The sequence below is a fragment of the Hyaena hyaena genome, unplaced genomic scaffold (genome assembly GCF_003009895.1).
Source record: "Hyaena hyaena isolate Hyena2069 unplaced genomic scaffold, ASM300989v1 scaffold_805, whole genome shotgun sequence".
NCBI classification, from domain to species: Eukaryota; Metazoa; Chordata; class Mammalia; order Carnivora; family Hyaenidae; genus Hyaena; species Hyaena hyaena.
The window spans coordinates 457,147-474,328 of record NW_024081439.1 but is presented as its reverse complement, the minus strand read 5'-3'; the positions used below and the strand labels follow the sequence as shown (position 1 = coordinate 474,328).

At 45.5% G+C, this 17,182-nt stretch overlaps 1 protein-coding gene across 2 annotated transcripts in view; it reads right to left on the bottom strand.

The window, feature by feature from the left end:
• TGFB2 (transforming growth factor beta 2) overlaps nucleotides 1–17,182 on the bottom strand; it is an 84,624-nt gene that overhangs the window by 58,822 nt on the left and 8,620 nt on the right. Inside the window, exon 2 of one of the 2 annotated variants that reach the window (XM_039219299.1) lies at nucleotides 8,469–8,552. The exons of the other annotated variant lie outside the window; for it this stretch is intronic. Coding sequence (XP_039075230.1) covers nucleotides 8,469–8,552 — 84 coding nt within the window. The remainder of the gene's footprint in view (nucleotides 1–8,468; nucleotides 8,553–17,182) is intronic. 2 annotated transcript variants of the gene reach the window in all.

Here is a 17,182-nt window from a genome sequence, read left to right as displayed (position 1 = left end):
ACCATTCTGGACTTTTAACAGGCATGGAAGGCTAAACGCAGTAGTGTACGTAAGTACTCAGATTTCCCAGCCTGCAGAAAAACAACGCCGATAGCCACAAAGAGGTTTGTTCTAACCAAGGAACAAAATGAGAAAAGCCCAGACTTTGTATGACACACTCCAGTGATTCCACGGTGTGAAGAGTGGAACTCCACGGAGGCACCACACTCCGTGGGAGTTCACGTCAGAAGAAACCCTTTCCGTTCCTCAAATGGGGAACACAGAACACAGACGAGCCCAACTCAGAAGTCACCACCTAATTCCCACTTCCATGTTCAAGCCCTGGGGTTCAGCTGCCTGCCTTGAGCTTTCCTAGGTTTTTAGGAGTGAAAGACTGTATTTAAGGGAAAAGAAGAAAGACATCCAAACATATCGGTTTTTTCTTTTTTTCAGAAAAGAACAATTTCTGAATAACATAGACACATATTATTCTCAGTGAATGCTCCTTTTCTGACATCTCATCCCTTCATCCAAAATTTTATATGTAAGTGTGTCATCTCAGGGGCCTGACTGATAGCATGAGCTTTGGAATCAGATAGACCAAGTTCAAGTGCTGGCTCTGTCACTCATTAGCTGAGTGACTGTTGGGAAATTCCATGATGCCTCTAAGCCTCGGTTTCCTTACCTATCAAATGGAGAAGGATAATTGTGTTTATCTAATAAGGCCAATATGGAGATTAGCATGGTGCGTAATGTAGCTATTCGAGAACTGATGGCCAGTGTTACCATTATTTTTCACCTTATTGTTACTAAAGACAGAATCTGCCCTCTCCCTCTACCAATACGCCTACTCAAAATATATGCCTTTTCTTCATGCAGAAATTCACTCAGACAGAAAATCATAGCTTTAACAAAAGCTATGGAAAGCCCCAAAACAGAGGTTCTGCACTCTAGCTGAACATTAGAAACACCTGTGGTTCTTTGGAAAACTGAAGATTCCAGTTCCTGCCCCACCCCCACGCACCAAGTCAGAACTTCCGAGGTGGCCCCCCGGCATGTTAAGCGGCCCCCAGGTGACTCAGTACACAGCGACGCCAAGAACCTCGGAGCTAGAGCCCACGGACAGCGACAATCAATGCTTCCAGTGAAAGGTCTGAGCACGGCGCTATCTGAAGTCCATGGCCAAGTCCCTGCCACTGCATCAGCGAACTTGTAGGCTAGCTGTCCTTGGTGCCCCCCTGACTCCCTTCTGCAAAGACTGCCCTCTCCCGCACACTCACACTCAAGTCAACAAGCGCCGAAGCCCCGTGGCCACAGTGCCAGAGAAGCCCCCCTCCCGCCCGTGGCCGGTGGACGAGGTGAGCAGCAGTCTGGCAAAAACAAGCCCCACTGACCAGGAACCCAGAGACGCGAGCCCTGCTGCCGGCGCAAACGCACACGAGTCAGCTCCCCTGCAGAGCAAAGGTACGATCCAACTGAATATTAGAAAAACGTGGCCTGACCATTTCGATTTCAGAGGATCCAAGCCCAATTTTGACTCGCGTCAGCGGACAAAGTTCACATTCGGCAAAACAGCCCCGGCAGCTGCACCGCGCACACAGCGGCCCGATTCAGCGACACAGATGTCCAGCCGCGCGCAAAACAATGCTGTCATTTTTTGTGCTCTTTCCCACCACTGACCTCGAGGGCAGGCTGGAAAAGCTCGTCATCTGCCGCTACGAGGGAGAGGACGTGGAGGTGATTGTGAGCTCACGGGATCAGGCCACCGAGCTCGCTCAGGGGTGGTGAGCAGGGATGGGCGGCCGTCCCTGTGTAGAGAGCCACATGAGGGACTCCCCGTGCCAGCGGGGTCACTCTCCACTTGCTCACTGAACAAGCGGGAAGGAGCAGGAGTCTAAGCAGCCTACCTGCTAGGTCACTGTCAGGAGACCAAGGTTCAGGTTGGACAGGATTCTAGGGAACCACGCGGCACGTGACGTTTAAATTGTTAAACTGGCATGGGACTCACGCGAGAGGAAAGAAATAGAAAACTCATGCTCCCTCCAGCAAACAGTTACACATCTTGTGACTTATCCTCTCCTGGAACGTAGCCCGGGTCTTAGAGAGGACAACGTCTATCAGATACTGCTGGGCATGTCAGGACCGCGGTGGCAGTCTGAAACCCTGAGGCTACGGGATGTCACGACAGGTCTGGGAGGTAAGCTCGAGTGTTAGGGATTTTCGGACATACATAAACGTCACATAACACATCAGGGCTTCCCTCATAAACCCCATACTACTGACTGTGCTGTTTACACCCGATAAAAGTGGAGAATGACATTTATGTCTGTCTTATAAAGTCAACCTACTAATTACTCAGTAAATATCCATGATAAAAGTCCCCATAAATCCACAGAGAAAGCAAGACTGTGAATCCAATCATGTCACATACACGATACAGACAGTTTTTAACATGAATGAAATCTTTCTTCTTTCCCCAACTCCTCCACCTACACTGTGGTAAATGGTATCATTTGTTCCAAATGTCTGCCCTCTCCCCTGGGCCCACGGCCCCCCAGGCCCCCACCTTTGTTCTCCCTTCCTGTGCTATAGAAATCAGGTGTGGCCAAAGGGACATGGGCAGGGGAAAATGGCCACATCTCCTGGTCCAGCCAGGATGTCACCATGCCCAGGTTGAGAGGCTGCTCCCTTAAACGGTCCCAGAAGGAAGATGTCATCGAGCAGAGTCACAGTCAACCCACAAATCCTTAGAATATGAGCGAGAGATCAATTTTGGGGGTATGCCATTGAGAGGAAGAAGAAAGCTCTAGATAGTGACCTTGAGCCTCTAAAATAATGCCGTATTCCACAGAGTCCCATTATACCACAGCACATCACAGTATAATGGCTTTTATACGCAACAGCAAATGATGTCTTCTGAATGTATCACCTTTGGATAAGAAATACTGGATATAAAAATCTTAGCCCCCAGGCTCAGTATTTCCAAGTGGGTCTCCTTAAGGAATACATCAATTTTTTCAAAGACCATACCACGTGCTCCGCTATTCTGTGATGCATTAAGACGGTGGTCATGCAAACTCAGAGAGGAAGAAATAACACAAAACGGCAAACCTTTCCTTCCAGAAAGCATACACAGCTTCCTATTGCTGCTTGAGGACTGCCAAACGGCAATTTCAAAGGCTGTCTCTCAAGCAGCAGACATCACCTCCTGCAGGAAGAAATCTGTCACCTTTCCAGGACAAGCTAAGCAATCCTTGTGACCCATCAGGCCCCTTAGAATCAACCAAAATCTACTTGGTTTTGTTGGGTTGGCTTGGTCTGCCTGACTTCCTCAGTCAGTTCCAGGCTTCCTGAGGACAGGCCCCACGTGCATTCCTCCATCTGTTGGCTGGCCTCGCATAACACCTGGCCCACGGCAGACTCCATAGATCGTTCTCGTACAGATGGATGAAGGAATAAGATCGACACTCCAGTCTTACTGTTCAAAACTTAGAAGTTAGAAAGCAAACTCTGGCCCAGCAGAAATGCTTTTCGACGAATAAGAGACATAGTTTTGCAAATTCCCTGGCTTATGACCTCATTTCAAAGTTTAGGCAAAAGCGCGAGGCACATCTGGACAGATCCAAATATGCTTCTAAGCCCGACTTTCTCGTTTACACAGGGAAAGGTAGTTTGTCATTCCTTCGGGCCAATACTTCATCACCAATGAGTTCCGTGCCCCGAGTCCCTGGCCACTGAGTCAAAGACGCATGTGAAGAGGCATCACAGGAAGCATGAACTCTAATTCTGCCCTTCCACACTTGTCAGCACAGATGGGAGACCTGAGAGGTTCTCCGAAAACACAGATCGCTTCTTCCCAGAAAGGAAGGGCAGGTGAGTTGATGATAACTCGGGAATATTCATTTAAAACATTAAAACCAGACCACATGTTGCATACAGAACTCATGGTAGCCTGCCTATCAGATTATTTTTAAAGAAAGAATTTTCAAAGAATTTCCTTGAAATTCTGGGTATAGTGCAGTTTCACGTGGAAATGCAGCCGCCAGATGCCATTGAGATGAATTACGCAGACCTCCTCTCTGGACTTCACGCTCCTACGTCAGTCGCTCTGTGGACTATTCTCAACTTAACAGCCACCAGGACAACCCTGACTAAAACCACCCTCCTCCCTCTTTTACTCAGAGGAAAAGCCACGGGCTTTATGAGGGCCTCCCGGGCGCTACGTGACCTGTCTGACACCATCTCTCTAATCTCCTCTCCTAGGACACTTTCGATAATCCTTGAACATGACCAGAGCGGCACTGGCTGTCCTCTTTGCACCCTTAAGCAGGTGACTTCGGCTTAAATGCTACCCTCTTCATGAACCCTTCCCTGCCGAGCTGAAATTCCAACTCCCTTCTCCATCCCCAGCCCTGTTCCACGTTTTCCCTTCCAACATTTTCAAATTGTGCCATTCTTATTTAACTTTCTAAATTAATTATGTGTCTTCCTCGAAAATGGAGACTTTTCTAAGGAAAAGCTTTTCTTGCTGTTTTATTCACTGATAGTATCTATATACCTAGATCGGTGCCTGACCCACGGCAGACACTCAGGAAATACTGTGGAATGAACTAATGTATTCTAAGAATGTCCTGTTTTTACCTGTGTCTTCCCACAATCTCTGCATGCATGTGACATTTACCTTAAAACTGTACCTGTATTTGTAATTAACGTAGAGATCTTTTAATTAAAGGCTTTGGGGGAAGTAGTATTAATACTATGAGTCATTCTTTTCATACTTCAAAAGCGTGGAATGGTTAGTGATACAGGCCACACAGAACTGGACATTTCTCTAAATAGTTTGATAGTCAAACATCCTACCGTAGTTACAGGATATCCATAATGTGGGGCTGGATTCAAAATACTCCCGGTTCCAAAATAACATCAGAACACCAGGAGGTCTAGAACTGCACAAATACAAACTATCTTCTCACTAACTTTTCTTTTCAATAGCCGATCAGATTTGCACCTGTTCTAATACCTCTGGTTGAGGAAAAACAGCATTTGGAAAGAGCAAACTGCTGTTACTCAAAGCTGAATTTGGCTGAGGGAGTAGAGTTTACATTCCATTGTCGGCTAGATCCTTACCCCATGGAATGTCTGAGAACAGAATTCGGGCCACGAAGAGGTCGGCAGTGCTTTGACCAAACACAACCTCAGGAAATTAAACATTATACATTGACTTCTACACTATAGATGTCACTTGCACATAATATAGGAGTTTTCAAAATGCTCCTCCCACTCACAGTCGCCCAGTTGAAGGCACTTGAGTGGAAAAATTCACCCCCCATGCATAACTTCCAAACGAGGCATCCATTATCCCATGTGTCTAATTTAGTTCCTCACACACTCAGTGCCCCCTCCGTGGTGAAGAGGGAGCGAGGGAAATGTGTTACACTACTGACAACAGCCCTGCCTCGGCATCCGTGTGCGAGGATGGAAACAAGCCCACGATTCTGCTGTGCGGCGGGTCAAGGGTCCCACATCTGCAGCACCAACTGATCAAACAGAGGCCCTACGGGGTCTGAGTCCTTCCACGCCGAAGGGCTGTGAGTGCCAAGACCTGAATAAGCAGAGCATCCGCAGCGCTAGTGAGGTGAGAACAGCCCTTGGTGCCTGGCTAAATGTGCACCCGTGTCTGCTCTGCCCGCCCCCACGGGCACTCACTGGGCAGGTCTGACACGGGGCCAGGGAATCTGCTTTCTCTGACACCTCAGGAGACACAAACACAGGCCACGCTTTGAGAACCACCGCCTTTAAACCTTAACGGAGCTACTTAAAAGCCTCTCACTCAGTAAATTCCCGAAAACAAAACAAAAACGAAACAACCAAAAATTAAAGCAAAACCAAAAACCACCTGAAGCTGCTTCGCCACTTTCAATCCATGTATTCACAGAGAGCCTGCTTCAGTTGCGTGTCTTCTGGGTTTTTCTATCGGCTTAGGAAAAGCTTCAGGCAGGCTAACCTGATCTCCACCAAGATTTTGGGGGGCGAGGAATTTAAAAAGAGAAAAGTGATTCAGCAGCCACATGGGCCGTGAGGAGCAAGGACCATTTCGTCCTCCAGAGGATTTTATTTCAAGCTGATGAAGCGTCGGCGCTGCCAGTGCAATCGTGGGTGTCAGAACACGGAGTTATCAACTACACCCAGGTTCGAGGGTGAGAACAGCAAGAGGCGCCACAGGCCGGCTCCCTCCAGCCGCTCCCAACATCTCCTTGGAATGGAGAGGCGGTTCACACAAGGTGACAGGGATGGCCCTGGAGCTGCTTGGCACAGGCCGGCCTCCACTTAACGAGGGCTCAGAATCACACTCAGCATGGAGAAATTCACCCTGACCCTGGACACTTGCCCCCTGGCATCCGCTCACTTACATTTTTACTCAATTACTATTTCTAAGAACAGAGACAAAAAAAAAAAAGCAGAGCCCACTGCTCCGCCGTCCTCTATGGAGGGTCTGAAAGGGGTCCCCACGGTTGTTCCACAGGCCTGGAGGCCGGGTGGGGTGGAAGAGCCTCCCTCCGTATGGGAATCGACCCGGAGCTGGTGCTCGATCTCTCCTTTCCATGCCCTTGGAGACATTCCTGGTTTTCCCAGACTCACTGAAGAGCAGGGTGGATTTCCAGTGTTTTTTTTTTTCTTTCACCAAAGAAAGAAGGAGGCTTGCAGCAAATGAATGACCGAAAATAACCCCAAGTGAGGAGTGTCTGAGAGGAAAAACCACACAAGGAAGCAGAGTGGGCCTCTCAACTTGTTTACTAGGGGAAGAAAAGATGAAAAGGAAATTAATCCAAAGTAGTCACTAAGAAAATGATTAAAAAAAAAAAAAATTAAAGGGACAGGATTCCAAAGGGAAAGTGAAAAAGAAAGAAGCGAGAAAGTTTGGGATGTCTGTGGTCCCATGGAGGGCACGGGGGCCAGACCTGAATTCAGGCTCTGGATTTGCCACGCACTAGTGCGTGCTGGGACCGAGGACAAGGGATTTCCGTCTCCAAACCATGGTCTCCTGACACATGGGGGTCATCATCCCGGCTGCCCCCTACCCACCGCCATGGGGTGGGGGTGGGGGGGTTCAGGAAGATGGGTCTTAAGTGCCAGGGACATAGGAGGGATTCAACAAATGTTTTCCTTCTCTCATTCCATCTTCCCTTTCCGTTTCCAAAAAGCTAGTGGGAAAAACACCAGATAATTAACTCCTTGGTTTAGATAGTGAAATAAAACACGAACTATGGATTGAAAACAAAATATAATCTGTTTCACAAAAGGGAAATGTAAAAGCAGGGATTAAACTTTTCACTCTTTTCACATGACAGCTCTTAGCCACTTCCGTTCATGACAATGAATGTACGTTCTCAGTAGAATCAGTTCTTTGTGAGGAAACCCAGCTTAGACCATTGTAATTAAACTACTTTAATCCTTCAGTCCTTGATTCCTAAGAAGCAAGGTTAGGTAGGCATGGTAAGTTGCAGAGTAAGACATCAGCGAATCAGATATCTACCAGGGTAATAAAAACATACTGTTTGTCCCTGTCTGGGACCTCTGCCCACAGTTAGCTTCAATATAATCCAAACCTTCTTGGGGTCTCAAACATGCATGTAAACCAATGCCAGGATTGCGAGTTCAAGTCATTTCTTCCTCAACATGGACCAGGGACAACTTCAAACCCCTGAGTTCTTGAATATCTCAAGATCATCTAAGTCCTATTCTTTGCTGTGGTCTCCCTGTTCAGCATACAGTAGGCACTCAATAAAGGCTGACCGAATTGATTAATGTTTCAAATCAGAAAGCACTGAGACCTCTGGCTTCAGTGCCCCTCGGCCTGGCACGAGGCGCTGGCTCTGAGGGGTGTGCACTTGTGCTGAGGGTCAGGGCTGGGTGGCCAGCTCCCACGTCCAGTCAGCCAATGGCCTGACCCATGACAATCCATTCTCATGCAACCCAGAAATGACACTATGAAGGTAATGGCAATTCTCCCATAGGCTTCCCTATGAAGAGGAAAAGCTCCTTCTTCCCCTTCAGTTGAGTACAAGAAACATTAATTGAGCAACTACTGTATGCCAGGCATAAGAACATAGATGCATAAATGGTAACAAACAAAGGGCACTTGATATCTTGGCCATGCTGTTCAACCCCTCAGAGAGCATCCTGCATGGGTGGGTCTGCAGACCCGTATTTCAGATCACTATGTCACCCCTGGGACACATATGTCATATACCCACAATCCATTCTTTCACATACAACAATCAAGTCATCATTTACCACAAAGCTATTCATAACTTTTTCTCACATAAACTGTGACTGACAATTTGGGGCACCTTGGCGACTATGCAGCTACAAAGCTGCACTTCAGAATTCTATGCTGCCTCTGACAAGTTCCCCACGGGAGACACACGCTAAAGATGGACTTGATATCACTACGTCAAATGAGGTATAAAGCAGACAAGTGTACTCACCAAGGTACCCACAGAGCACCTGGGAATGTCTGGAACACAAGCTGCCCACAGAGCCAGAAGGTGTTGTAACAACTGGGCAGACAGCTAGGAGTTTTAAAAAGCACAGTCATTAGCTATTTTACTGAGGAGACGCCTTGCACAGAGCTATACAAAGATTCAAAGTCGATGGGGGCTCTCTGAACATACTTATTCCCCCACATGTATAATGTCCCTGCTATTCAGGGACCAAGGAGCTACAGAGGATTCTGGATTCTGGTCCAGATTTAATGCATCTCTTAACCACCAGCCACTCCTGAATTCCGTTTTCCCCTTAACACTTAGCTCTAGCGTCAAAATAACAATGTACAATTTACACACATAAATGGTAAAACAAATACCGTGACTTACATTAAAGATGAACAGGAAGGGCCTTGACCTCCTTTGGCAAAAGACAGCCTTCCTATTATGAATGAAACTGAATGTTTCATTTGGTTGGCCTACATTTCAGTTTTCTTAAATACCCCCATCATCATTTCTAGCCCACGTGTTAAAACTCCTCAAATAAGTAAAAAATACAAGTGGATCTTGGTTTGGGGCTACTGAGCTATAGTTCAGAAATCTAGGGCCTGGGATGGATTAAACACACCTGCCATGATAGTTATCCCATATCCCAATGAAACTGTGAACTTTTCTTTCTCTAACTTACATCTTGTATATCGCCCAGCATATTCTTATAAAAGAAAATACACCAAAGAGTACCTCTAATTGAAGAGAAAACACTCTTGAGTGTTCTGTCTGGGGTGGAGTCAATGACAAATGGAGTTTTGGATAAGAACATGTGGACTGAAGGGCGCCTGAGTAGCTCAGTCAGTTAAGCATCTGACTTCAGCTCAGGTCATGATCTTGCAGTTCGTGAGTTCAAGCCCCAGGTCAGGCTCTGTGCTGACAGCTCAGAGCCTGGAGACTGCTTTGTATTCTGTCTCCCTCTCTCTCTGCTCATCCCCCTCTTGTGCTCTGTGTGTGTGTGTCTCTCTTTCAAAAATCAATAAACATTAAAAAAAAAAAAAACCCTGTAGACTGAAACCTTTGCTCTGTCACACCGTGCTAGTTTCCTGTGAAACTCTGAACAAATCCCTGGATTTACCCAAACTTCCATTTCTGTAAAATGAAGCAAACCCCTGAGGGGTTTTAGAAGATCACAAGACACTGGCAAATAAAAGGTGATCAAGGGATGTAATAATATTAGTTATCTATCCCATCTGATAGATGAATCCCCGACTGGCTTCTAGGCCTGGTGTGACTACACTTCTTCCCTAGCTCCTCACACAGATGTAAAATCCATGTACCTTCCATTCATCTGAGGCACGTCTTCCAAAAGTAGTAGCACTGCCACTCTTCAGACCTGACTTGAAAACTTGTGACAAGAGACAAAAGCCTTGTGGGTAGATTCCTCTCCCAATCTTTCTTTTCTTTTCTTTTTTCTTCTCTTTTCTTTTCTTTTCTTTCCTTCTTTCTTTCTTTCCTTTCTTTCTTTCCTTCCTTCCTTCTTTCTTTCCTTCTTTCCTTCCTTCCTTCCTTCCTTCCTTCCTTCCTTCCTTCCTTCCTTTCCTTCCTTCCTTCCTCTCTCTTTTTCTCTCTCTTTCCTTCCTTCTTTTTCTCTCTCTTTCTTTCCTTCTTTCTTTCTCTCTCACTCTTTCTTTCTTTCTTTCTTTCTTTCTTTCTTTCTTTCTTTCTCTCTTTCTTTTTCTTTCTTTCTTTTCTTTCCTTCTTTCTGCCAGATTTGTGCCTATTTTCTCTCTCAGTTTGAAAATGGATGAGGAAGAGGAAGGCTTTTTTCCAAACCCTGTAACTTACTGTCTCTAACACTCAGCTCACTCACAAGGCCCCGACGCCATGCTTTCACATTTCTGGGGGTTACACCTTCCAGTCAGAGCCCTCTGTCATGCAGACTACCAGGCTCTGGGTGCCCTGGCTAGCATGGAAGACGAAGGCCCAACAGCCAGGTTTCTGCAACACGTGGCTATCATGTTGGCACCATATGCCGTTACCAGCTGACGTCTGCTCACATATGTTCTCACCAATAAGCAACCATGTTGTTTATTTTTAGAGCCTCTCCCCAGCCTGAACAGGGAGAAAATTCCCTCAAATAGCCCTTCAGCAAAGACAGGAAGCCACACTGGGTATAAACTGTTTGTCACAAGATTAGCAAGTCAAACAAAATCCTCATTCATAGCTGACCTCTAACAAGAGATGCTGAAAGTTATCTTAAATAAAAATCTCCAAGACCATAACCAGAGAAAAGCAGACTATGCAGAGGAAGTCGCTTGGTTAAGCAATACTTTTTCTTCCAGCTATGGCCCTGTGCATTTCTTGGGGGGATTTAACTCCTTTTCCTGGGAAACAGCACCTTCTTCAGGCCAGTGGATGTCGTGGTGCCGAAGAGGGACAGTTCGGAACAGAATCCATATCCCTAGAACGCCCCAGGTCACCCAGGTCAGAGGAAGTCTGGGCGGGACCAAGGCAAGGTAACTACTCACATGTGCAATTTCCAGCTAGTAGTCCTCAAGTATGCACCTTTGGTTTACTTTTACTCTGCTATAAAGCTGCAGTATTAAATCCTTTCTTTCCTTATTTTCCTGCTTCGTTTTGTTTGTTTTTAAGCAAGGCCAAAAGACAAGGCGCTCTGGTGCTGATCCATTATGCAGAAGTACAGATAGGAAATTGGATAAAGATTGACGTGATGCTAGTAGTGATTATTTAGGTCAAATAAAGCAACTCTTGGGTTTTTTTTTTTTAAATGCTTTTTAAAAAATGTTTTATTTATTTCTGAGAGAGAGAGACAGCACAGCAGGAGAGGGTCAGAGTGAGAGGGAGACACAGAATCTGAAGCAGGCTCCAGGCTCCGAGCCATCAGCACAGAGCCCAATGCAGGGCTCGAACCCACGAATCGTGAGATCATGACCTGAGTCAAAGTTGGACGCTTAACCAACTGAGCGACCCAGGCGCCCCTAGCTTTGTTTTGTTTTTTTTTTAATCAATCTCAACAATCCATATAACTACAGTGGCACTGTGATAGGAATATGTTTTTATAGATCAATGAGGCCTTGGATATATGCGAAATGCTTTATAAAGTGTGAAAACCTATGAACATCTGAGACATGAATTAGTTTTAGAGAAATAATCCTTTTAAAAAGTTCTTGGGCATTCACTGACTGATAGTGGAGGATTACCACTCACAGAAGTTGGAAAATAGAAATGGTCCTGAATTAAAATTTTGCATGGGTAATTTACAAAATGTCTAAAAGATTATGATATTAACTATGTAAGTTTTAAGGTTCATTTTGCCTGTGATGGCACAGCTAAGGAATAAAGCTAAGAAAGAAAACCAAAATACAGTGTTTCCAGAGTGTCTTTCTGAGCTCCTGCCTAAGGATCACCTGGCTTTCTTTTCAAAGGGCAGTTTCTGGAGCCCCCCCCTTAAAACTGCTGAACCCCAATCTAGATGCAGGGTAGGAGACAAAGGTTTGGGAAGCTGCATGTATAATAAGCACTACTCCTGAAACAGGATTCTTCTGCATGGTAAAGTTTGAGAAACTTGGGTATAGGCTTTTGTGACTTATAGTTCAAAAAGGACTCTTACAAAATCTCATTTGACCTTGAGGCAATCCAACCAGGTGGGTGAGGGAAAAATTAGCCCCTCATAAAGTTTACTTGTTCTGGGTAAGTTGTGGTTTTTTTGTAGTGTGAAAGCATCTATGAAGAGAACACATTTCTCGCTGCAAGATAGCTTAAGCATAATTAAATGCCATTACAAAGGCTCCAGTAAACTCGGTGTCTAATTAGTGCTCACCTCAATCCCTCCAAACCTGCCCAACAGACATCTTTCTCACGACTGCAGCAGTTTCCTATGTGCGCACTATCATTTCTCCCCAACGCTTACTGCAGTAACTTTCTACTTAGAGAATTCCCAGCAAATGTTACTGAGGGAGGGCAAACTGCCGATTCCAAATGTATAATGACTCGGGGTCAGCTAGGCTCAAGACCCTCTTTCTAGAATGTGGATACGAGTGCCAAAGAATTAATGAAATTAGACATGACTCTCTACACATAGCTTCATTGTTGGTGGTGATATTTTGTGACAGTAGTATTCTTCTGAAATATGTTTCTCTCCAGGACAATCTAGCACCAGTCACCTTATTCTATGGGGGAGAAAAGCACAAGTTTAGTGAGTGGGTGAAACAGTGGCAGTTCGGGATTTAGCTCACAGGTTTGACCAGTAACTTCCATTAACCAGTAACTTCCATGAACTTCCATTAACATACTTAACTAAGGTTTTATACTATGAGGAGGTACAAATGAATGACTAATCGTTCAAATCAACATGATTTTTTAACAGGCTTGCTTATTTATTTATTTATTTATCTATCTATCTATTTATTTTTGAGAAAGAGAGAGTATATGAGGCGGGGAGGGACAGAGAGAGGGGGACAGAGAATTCAAAGCAGGCTCTGTGCCAACAGCACCCAGCCCGATGCGGGGCTCGAACTCATGAACTGCGAGATCATGACCTGCGCTGAAGTTGGATGTTCAACCAACTGAGACACTTAGGTGCCCCGTAGACATATCTAAAGGTGAGAACAGATGCTTCGGGACTGTAGGAGCTGACCAAACTTTAGCTTTGCCTCTGCTCAGCTACTTCCGGTTAAAGCTAGGGACTCTGGCTCCCTCCCACCTCTGTTCCTGTCCCACTAACATCCAGAGCCCCAGATGCCAACGTATGCCTGGGATGCGGAAACACTTCCCCTCAGAAAGCCCAAACAGACCTCTGAAGGGACAGTTCCCTTACCAAGTAACTTACTTCTAAGCCAGTAACTTCCAAGAGTTTATCATAAAGCAGGTAGTAACAACTCCAATGGTACTGTCATTAAGATGCCAAAGTAGAAGTGAAAATGAGGTTAAGTTAACGGATGGTTAAATAAATGACCAAATAAGAACTAAACTCCCAAATGGAAAAGCCACTAGCTCATCTGGTCTAGAGACAATAACCTCTGGTCAATTTGGTCTAAAAAAGCATTGAATTACCACCAATACTAAAATGGGTCCAAAAGTCAAAAATTAAATTATATTTTCCCAAAATTCCCATTGATGTTTTGAAAACCATAAATATTTCAGTGCGCTTAAAAGAGATTAAAAAGTGCTTCCAGGGGCGCCTGGGTGGCTTAGTCGGTTGAGCGTCCAACTTTCGCTTGGGTCATGATCTCGCGGTTCGTGGGTTCGAGCCCCGCGTCAGGCTCTGTGCTGACTGCCAGCTCAGAGCCTGGAGCCTATTTCAGAGTCTGTGTCTCCCTCTCTCTCTGACCCTCCCCTGCTCACACTGTCTCTCTCTCTCTCTCTCCTAGAAATAAATTAAAAAAAAAAAAAAGTGCTTCCATATAGATTTGCAAAGGCCACTGGACTTGTGGTCTTTCTCGAAACCCAACTTTGCGTTCCTATTCACAAGATGAAGTAACAAATAAGGATTCTTACAACAGCCTAAAGTTATGAATGAGTAGTTATTTGTGAACTAGCTTGTCAAGACAGATGTGGTATTTGTCAGCGTGGTGTGGGTCAGATAGGGAAAGCCAAATGAGCAGAGCCAAGGTCTAAGTCACAAACATTTTTCTTTTTTTTGCAGGAGACTGGAAAGATGCTACAGTATTTCCTGAAACAAACAACATCTCCAAAAAAAAAAAAAAAAAATCAATCGTATTTTCAAACAGACACTTTCAGAAAGCCAGTGTCTCTGCTTTAGGAATAGCTCGCTCCCCGATTACCAACGTGTAGGCAGCAAGAAAGGCCTGACTGAGAGTGGTGCTCTCGCTGAGAAAGGCGTGGAACGTGCCAGTAAGGGGAAACAGCTGCAGGGGGAGCTCGGAAATGCACTCGAACTATTTTCAGAAGATTCAGGCTTCACAACCTCCAGAAAGCATTTTCTGTTTGCCTTAAATTCCTCAATCCCAGTGGTTAAAGGAGTATCTAAGCCCCACGTTTCCAGCTTGTTAGGTGATAACACATGCAGGGCTCCTGTGAGAGGATGAAGGGATGGTCCTGGACCACAAATGATAGCTTTCTCAGCTACTGAGGAGCCTAACAGAGTATATATCCAGTAAATGCCACTCCTCTTGGGTGGCAGTGTTTCCTCACAGCAGTGAAATGGCTTCACCCAGCTGCCCGGGGAAGCAGAAGGCTACCTCACACAGAGAACATCTTGCACTGTTAACAACCACCCAGGGCCTGGCGCGGCCTCTCCTCTCTGGTATCACCTCCCAAGCTTCCATTTCCTCCTCAAACCCTTTGTGGTAACATTTGACCACCCTCTCTCCTTCTTGTCATCTGTCTTCCTCTTTGAGACCTCCCCTCCCTAATGTCATTTCCTTGCTAAGGCCTGTTTACAAATGAATCCCCTGACAGCTAAGAAGCTCTTGTGGCTGGTGCTTGGTCATGGAGGTGCAACGAGGTCCACCACAGTCTAACTCTGGCTGCCTGACCTGGCTCAGCCTGGACTCCAAGTGGCCTGGTTCCTTCTCAGCAGACTCTCACTTGGTGAGGCAGGGACAGAAAACCTGGGAAGAAGAGCTGAACCAGGTCCACAAGCCCATTACACAGAAGCACCCTCCTAATATGAGCCTTTCAGAAACAATATCCCCTCCTTCCTTCACTTGATTTCAAACTTTCTGACCAAGAGAAAGGTAGAGGGGTGAACGCTACGGGAGCCATATGCATCGGCAGAGAGATCAGTTAAAATACTTCAGACGTGTTTTCCCTAAACATGTATATACCTCTTGAAACAGCTGGTAACATCTTGAGATGTCAAAAAAAGATTCAAAACTGGAAATTAATGTACTGAACATGCACCACGGGATGCCTGGCTGGGGGTGGGCCTCCCGCTTTTCATTCCGGAGGTAGATCTCAGCAGTCGGTGGCTCTTCTAGTTTACTAAACAGAAACTTTATCATGCCTCCACTTAATTTCATGTTCTAAGAGCCTAGCACATCACTCTGTGCTATGTGCACATGGGCTTCTTTTTTAACCCATGACAATTTATGTGACTTCACATATTCACCATGGCTTAATATGGCAGAAATACAGATTCTCTCTTATAATCAATGGTAGGTTTAATTGATTGGCAATGATATGTCTCTCCTGGTGGCATAGGAAGAAAAGCGTATCTGGAAAATGCATGGGGCTTGAGATTCAATGCAAAGCAAGCCCTACTAGGTGCCCGGAGCAGCTGCGCTCAGTAGGTTTTTACACATATCCTTATCAGTCCTTTGTGACACTAGAGGACGCATGTTATTGTCTTTATCTTTTTTTTTTAAGTTTATTTCTTTTGAGAGAGAGAGAGGAGGAGTATGGGGTAGGGGCAGAGAGAGAGAAAGAGAGATAGAAAGAGAGCGAGAATCCCAAGCAGGCTCTGTGCCGTCGGAGCAGAGCTGAATGTGGGGCTCGAACATACTAACTGCGAGATCATGACCTGAGCCAAGGGTCAGATGTAACTCCCTGAACCACCCAGGTGCCCCTTTAACTGCAGTCAGGTTAAACAAGGGGCTACGAAGCCTCTAATGGCAGAGCTAAGATTGGAATTCAGCAGGAAGAGGCTTAAATGTTCTTCAGGCAGTTTGGATAACAACACTGAACCAGCTAAGTTGCTAACCAGCTAACTAAAACAAGACCATGTCTTAACAATTGCCATCAGCCTTGTCTTTGATGCTACCCCCATGCCCATGGCCACACTGACCCGCCTTCCCAAATACATTAATTCTCTGAAAGAGACAGTATGACTCCTCTTTCCACAAAACCTATCAACACTTTGGTGAAGAAATGGCTGCAGTTCAAGACCAAAACCAGGGACTTGATAAATCATCATTTTTGCATCAACCAAATACAGAGACACAAGTTGAATGTGTTAAAGGCAGAGAAAAGGACCAAGGGTTATAGCCGTGGCTTCGAGGGTATATTGCCTTTTGTAGGGAAAGAGTTTAGAGCTTAACAATATAATTCGTGATAGGAGAAGAGAGGCCCAAGAGCCTTACTTTCAGTAAGTCACATCCCTGACAGAAATAGCCATCTCCTGGGGCGCCTGGGTGGCTCAGTGGGTTAAGCGTCTGACTTTGGCTCAGGTCATGATCACACAGTTTGTGGGTTTGAACCCCGCGTGGGGCTCTGTGCTGACGGCTAGCTCAGGGCCTGGAGCCTGCTTCAGATTCTGTGCCTCCCTCTCTCTCTGATCCTCCCATGCTCACACTCTCTGTCTCTCTCTCTCTCTCAGAAATAAATAAAAAACATTTAAAAATTTTAAAAAAAAGGAAAAAGAAATAGCTATCTCCATATCCTCATATGTCCCAGGGAAAATCCTAGTGCGGATTTGTAGGGTTACTTGTGAGGATCTAATGAGGAAATGCATGTAAAATATTTAAGACTGTGCTCAACACATCGTCAGTGTCCAGCGAAGTTATCTGCCATCGTTAGCATTCTCACCATGATGCTCTCTATTATCTGTAAAACTGGAAACAGGAAATGTATAGGTATAAGAAACCCAGTGTTGCCTTTCCCACAGTGAAGTGATTCATCGGACAGATTCTCCCTGATAATGATGGGGAGCAGATTTCATCTCTCTGCATCTCCCGATGCTTGGGAGCCATAAATCCTTCATCTGGTGGGTCAATCTTATTCTCTAAAGGGAAATGCTCATTCAT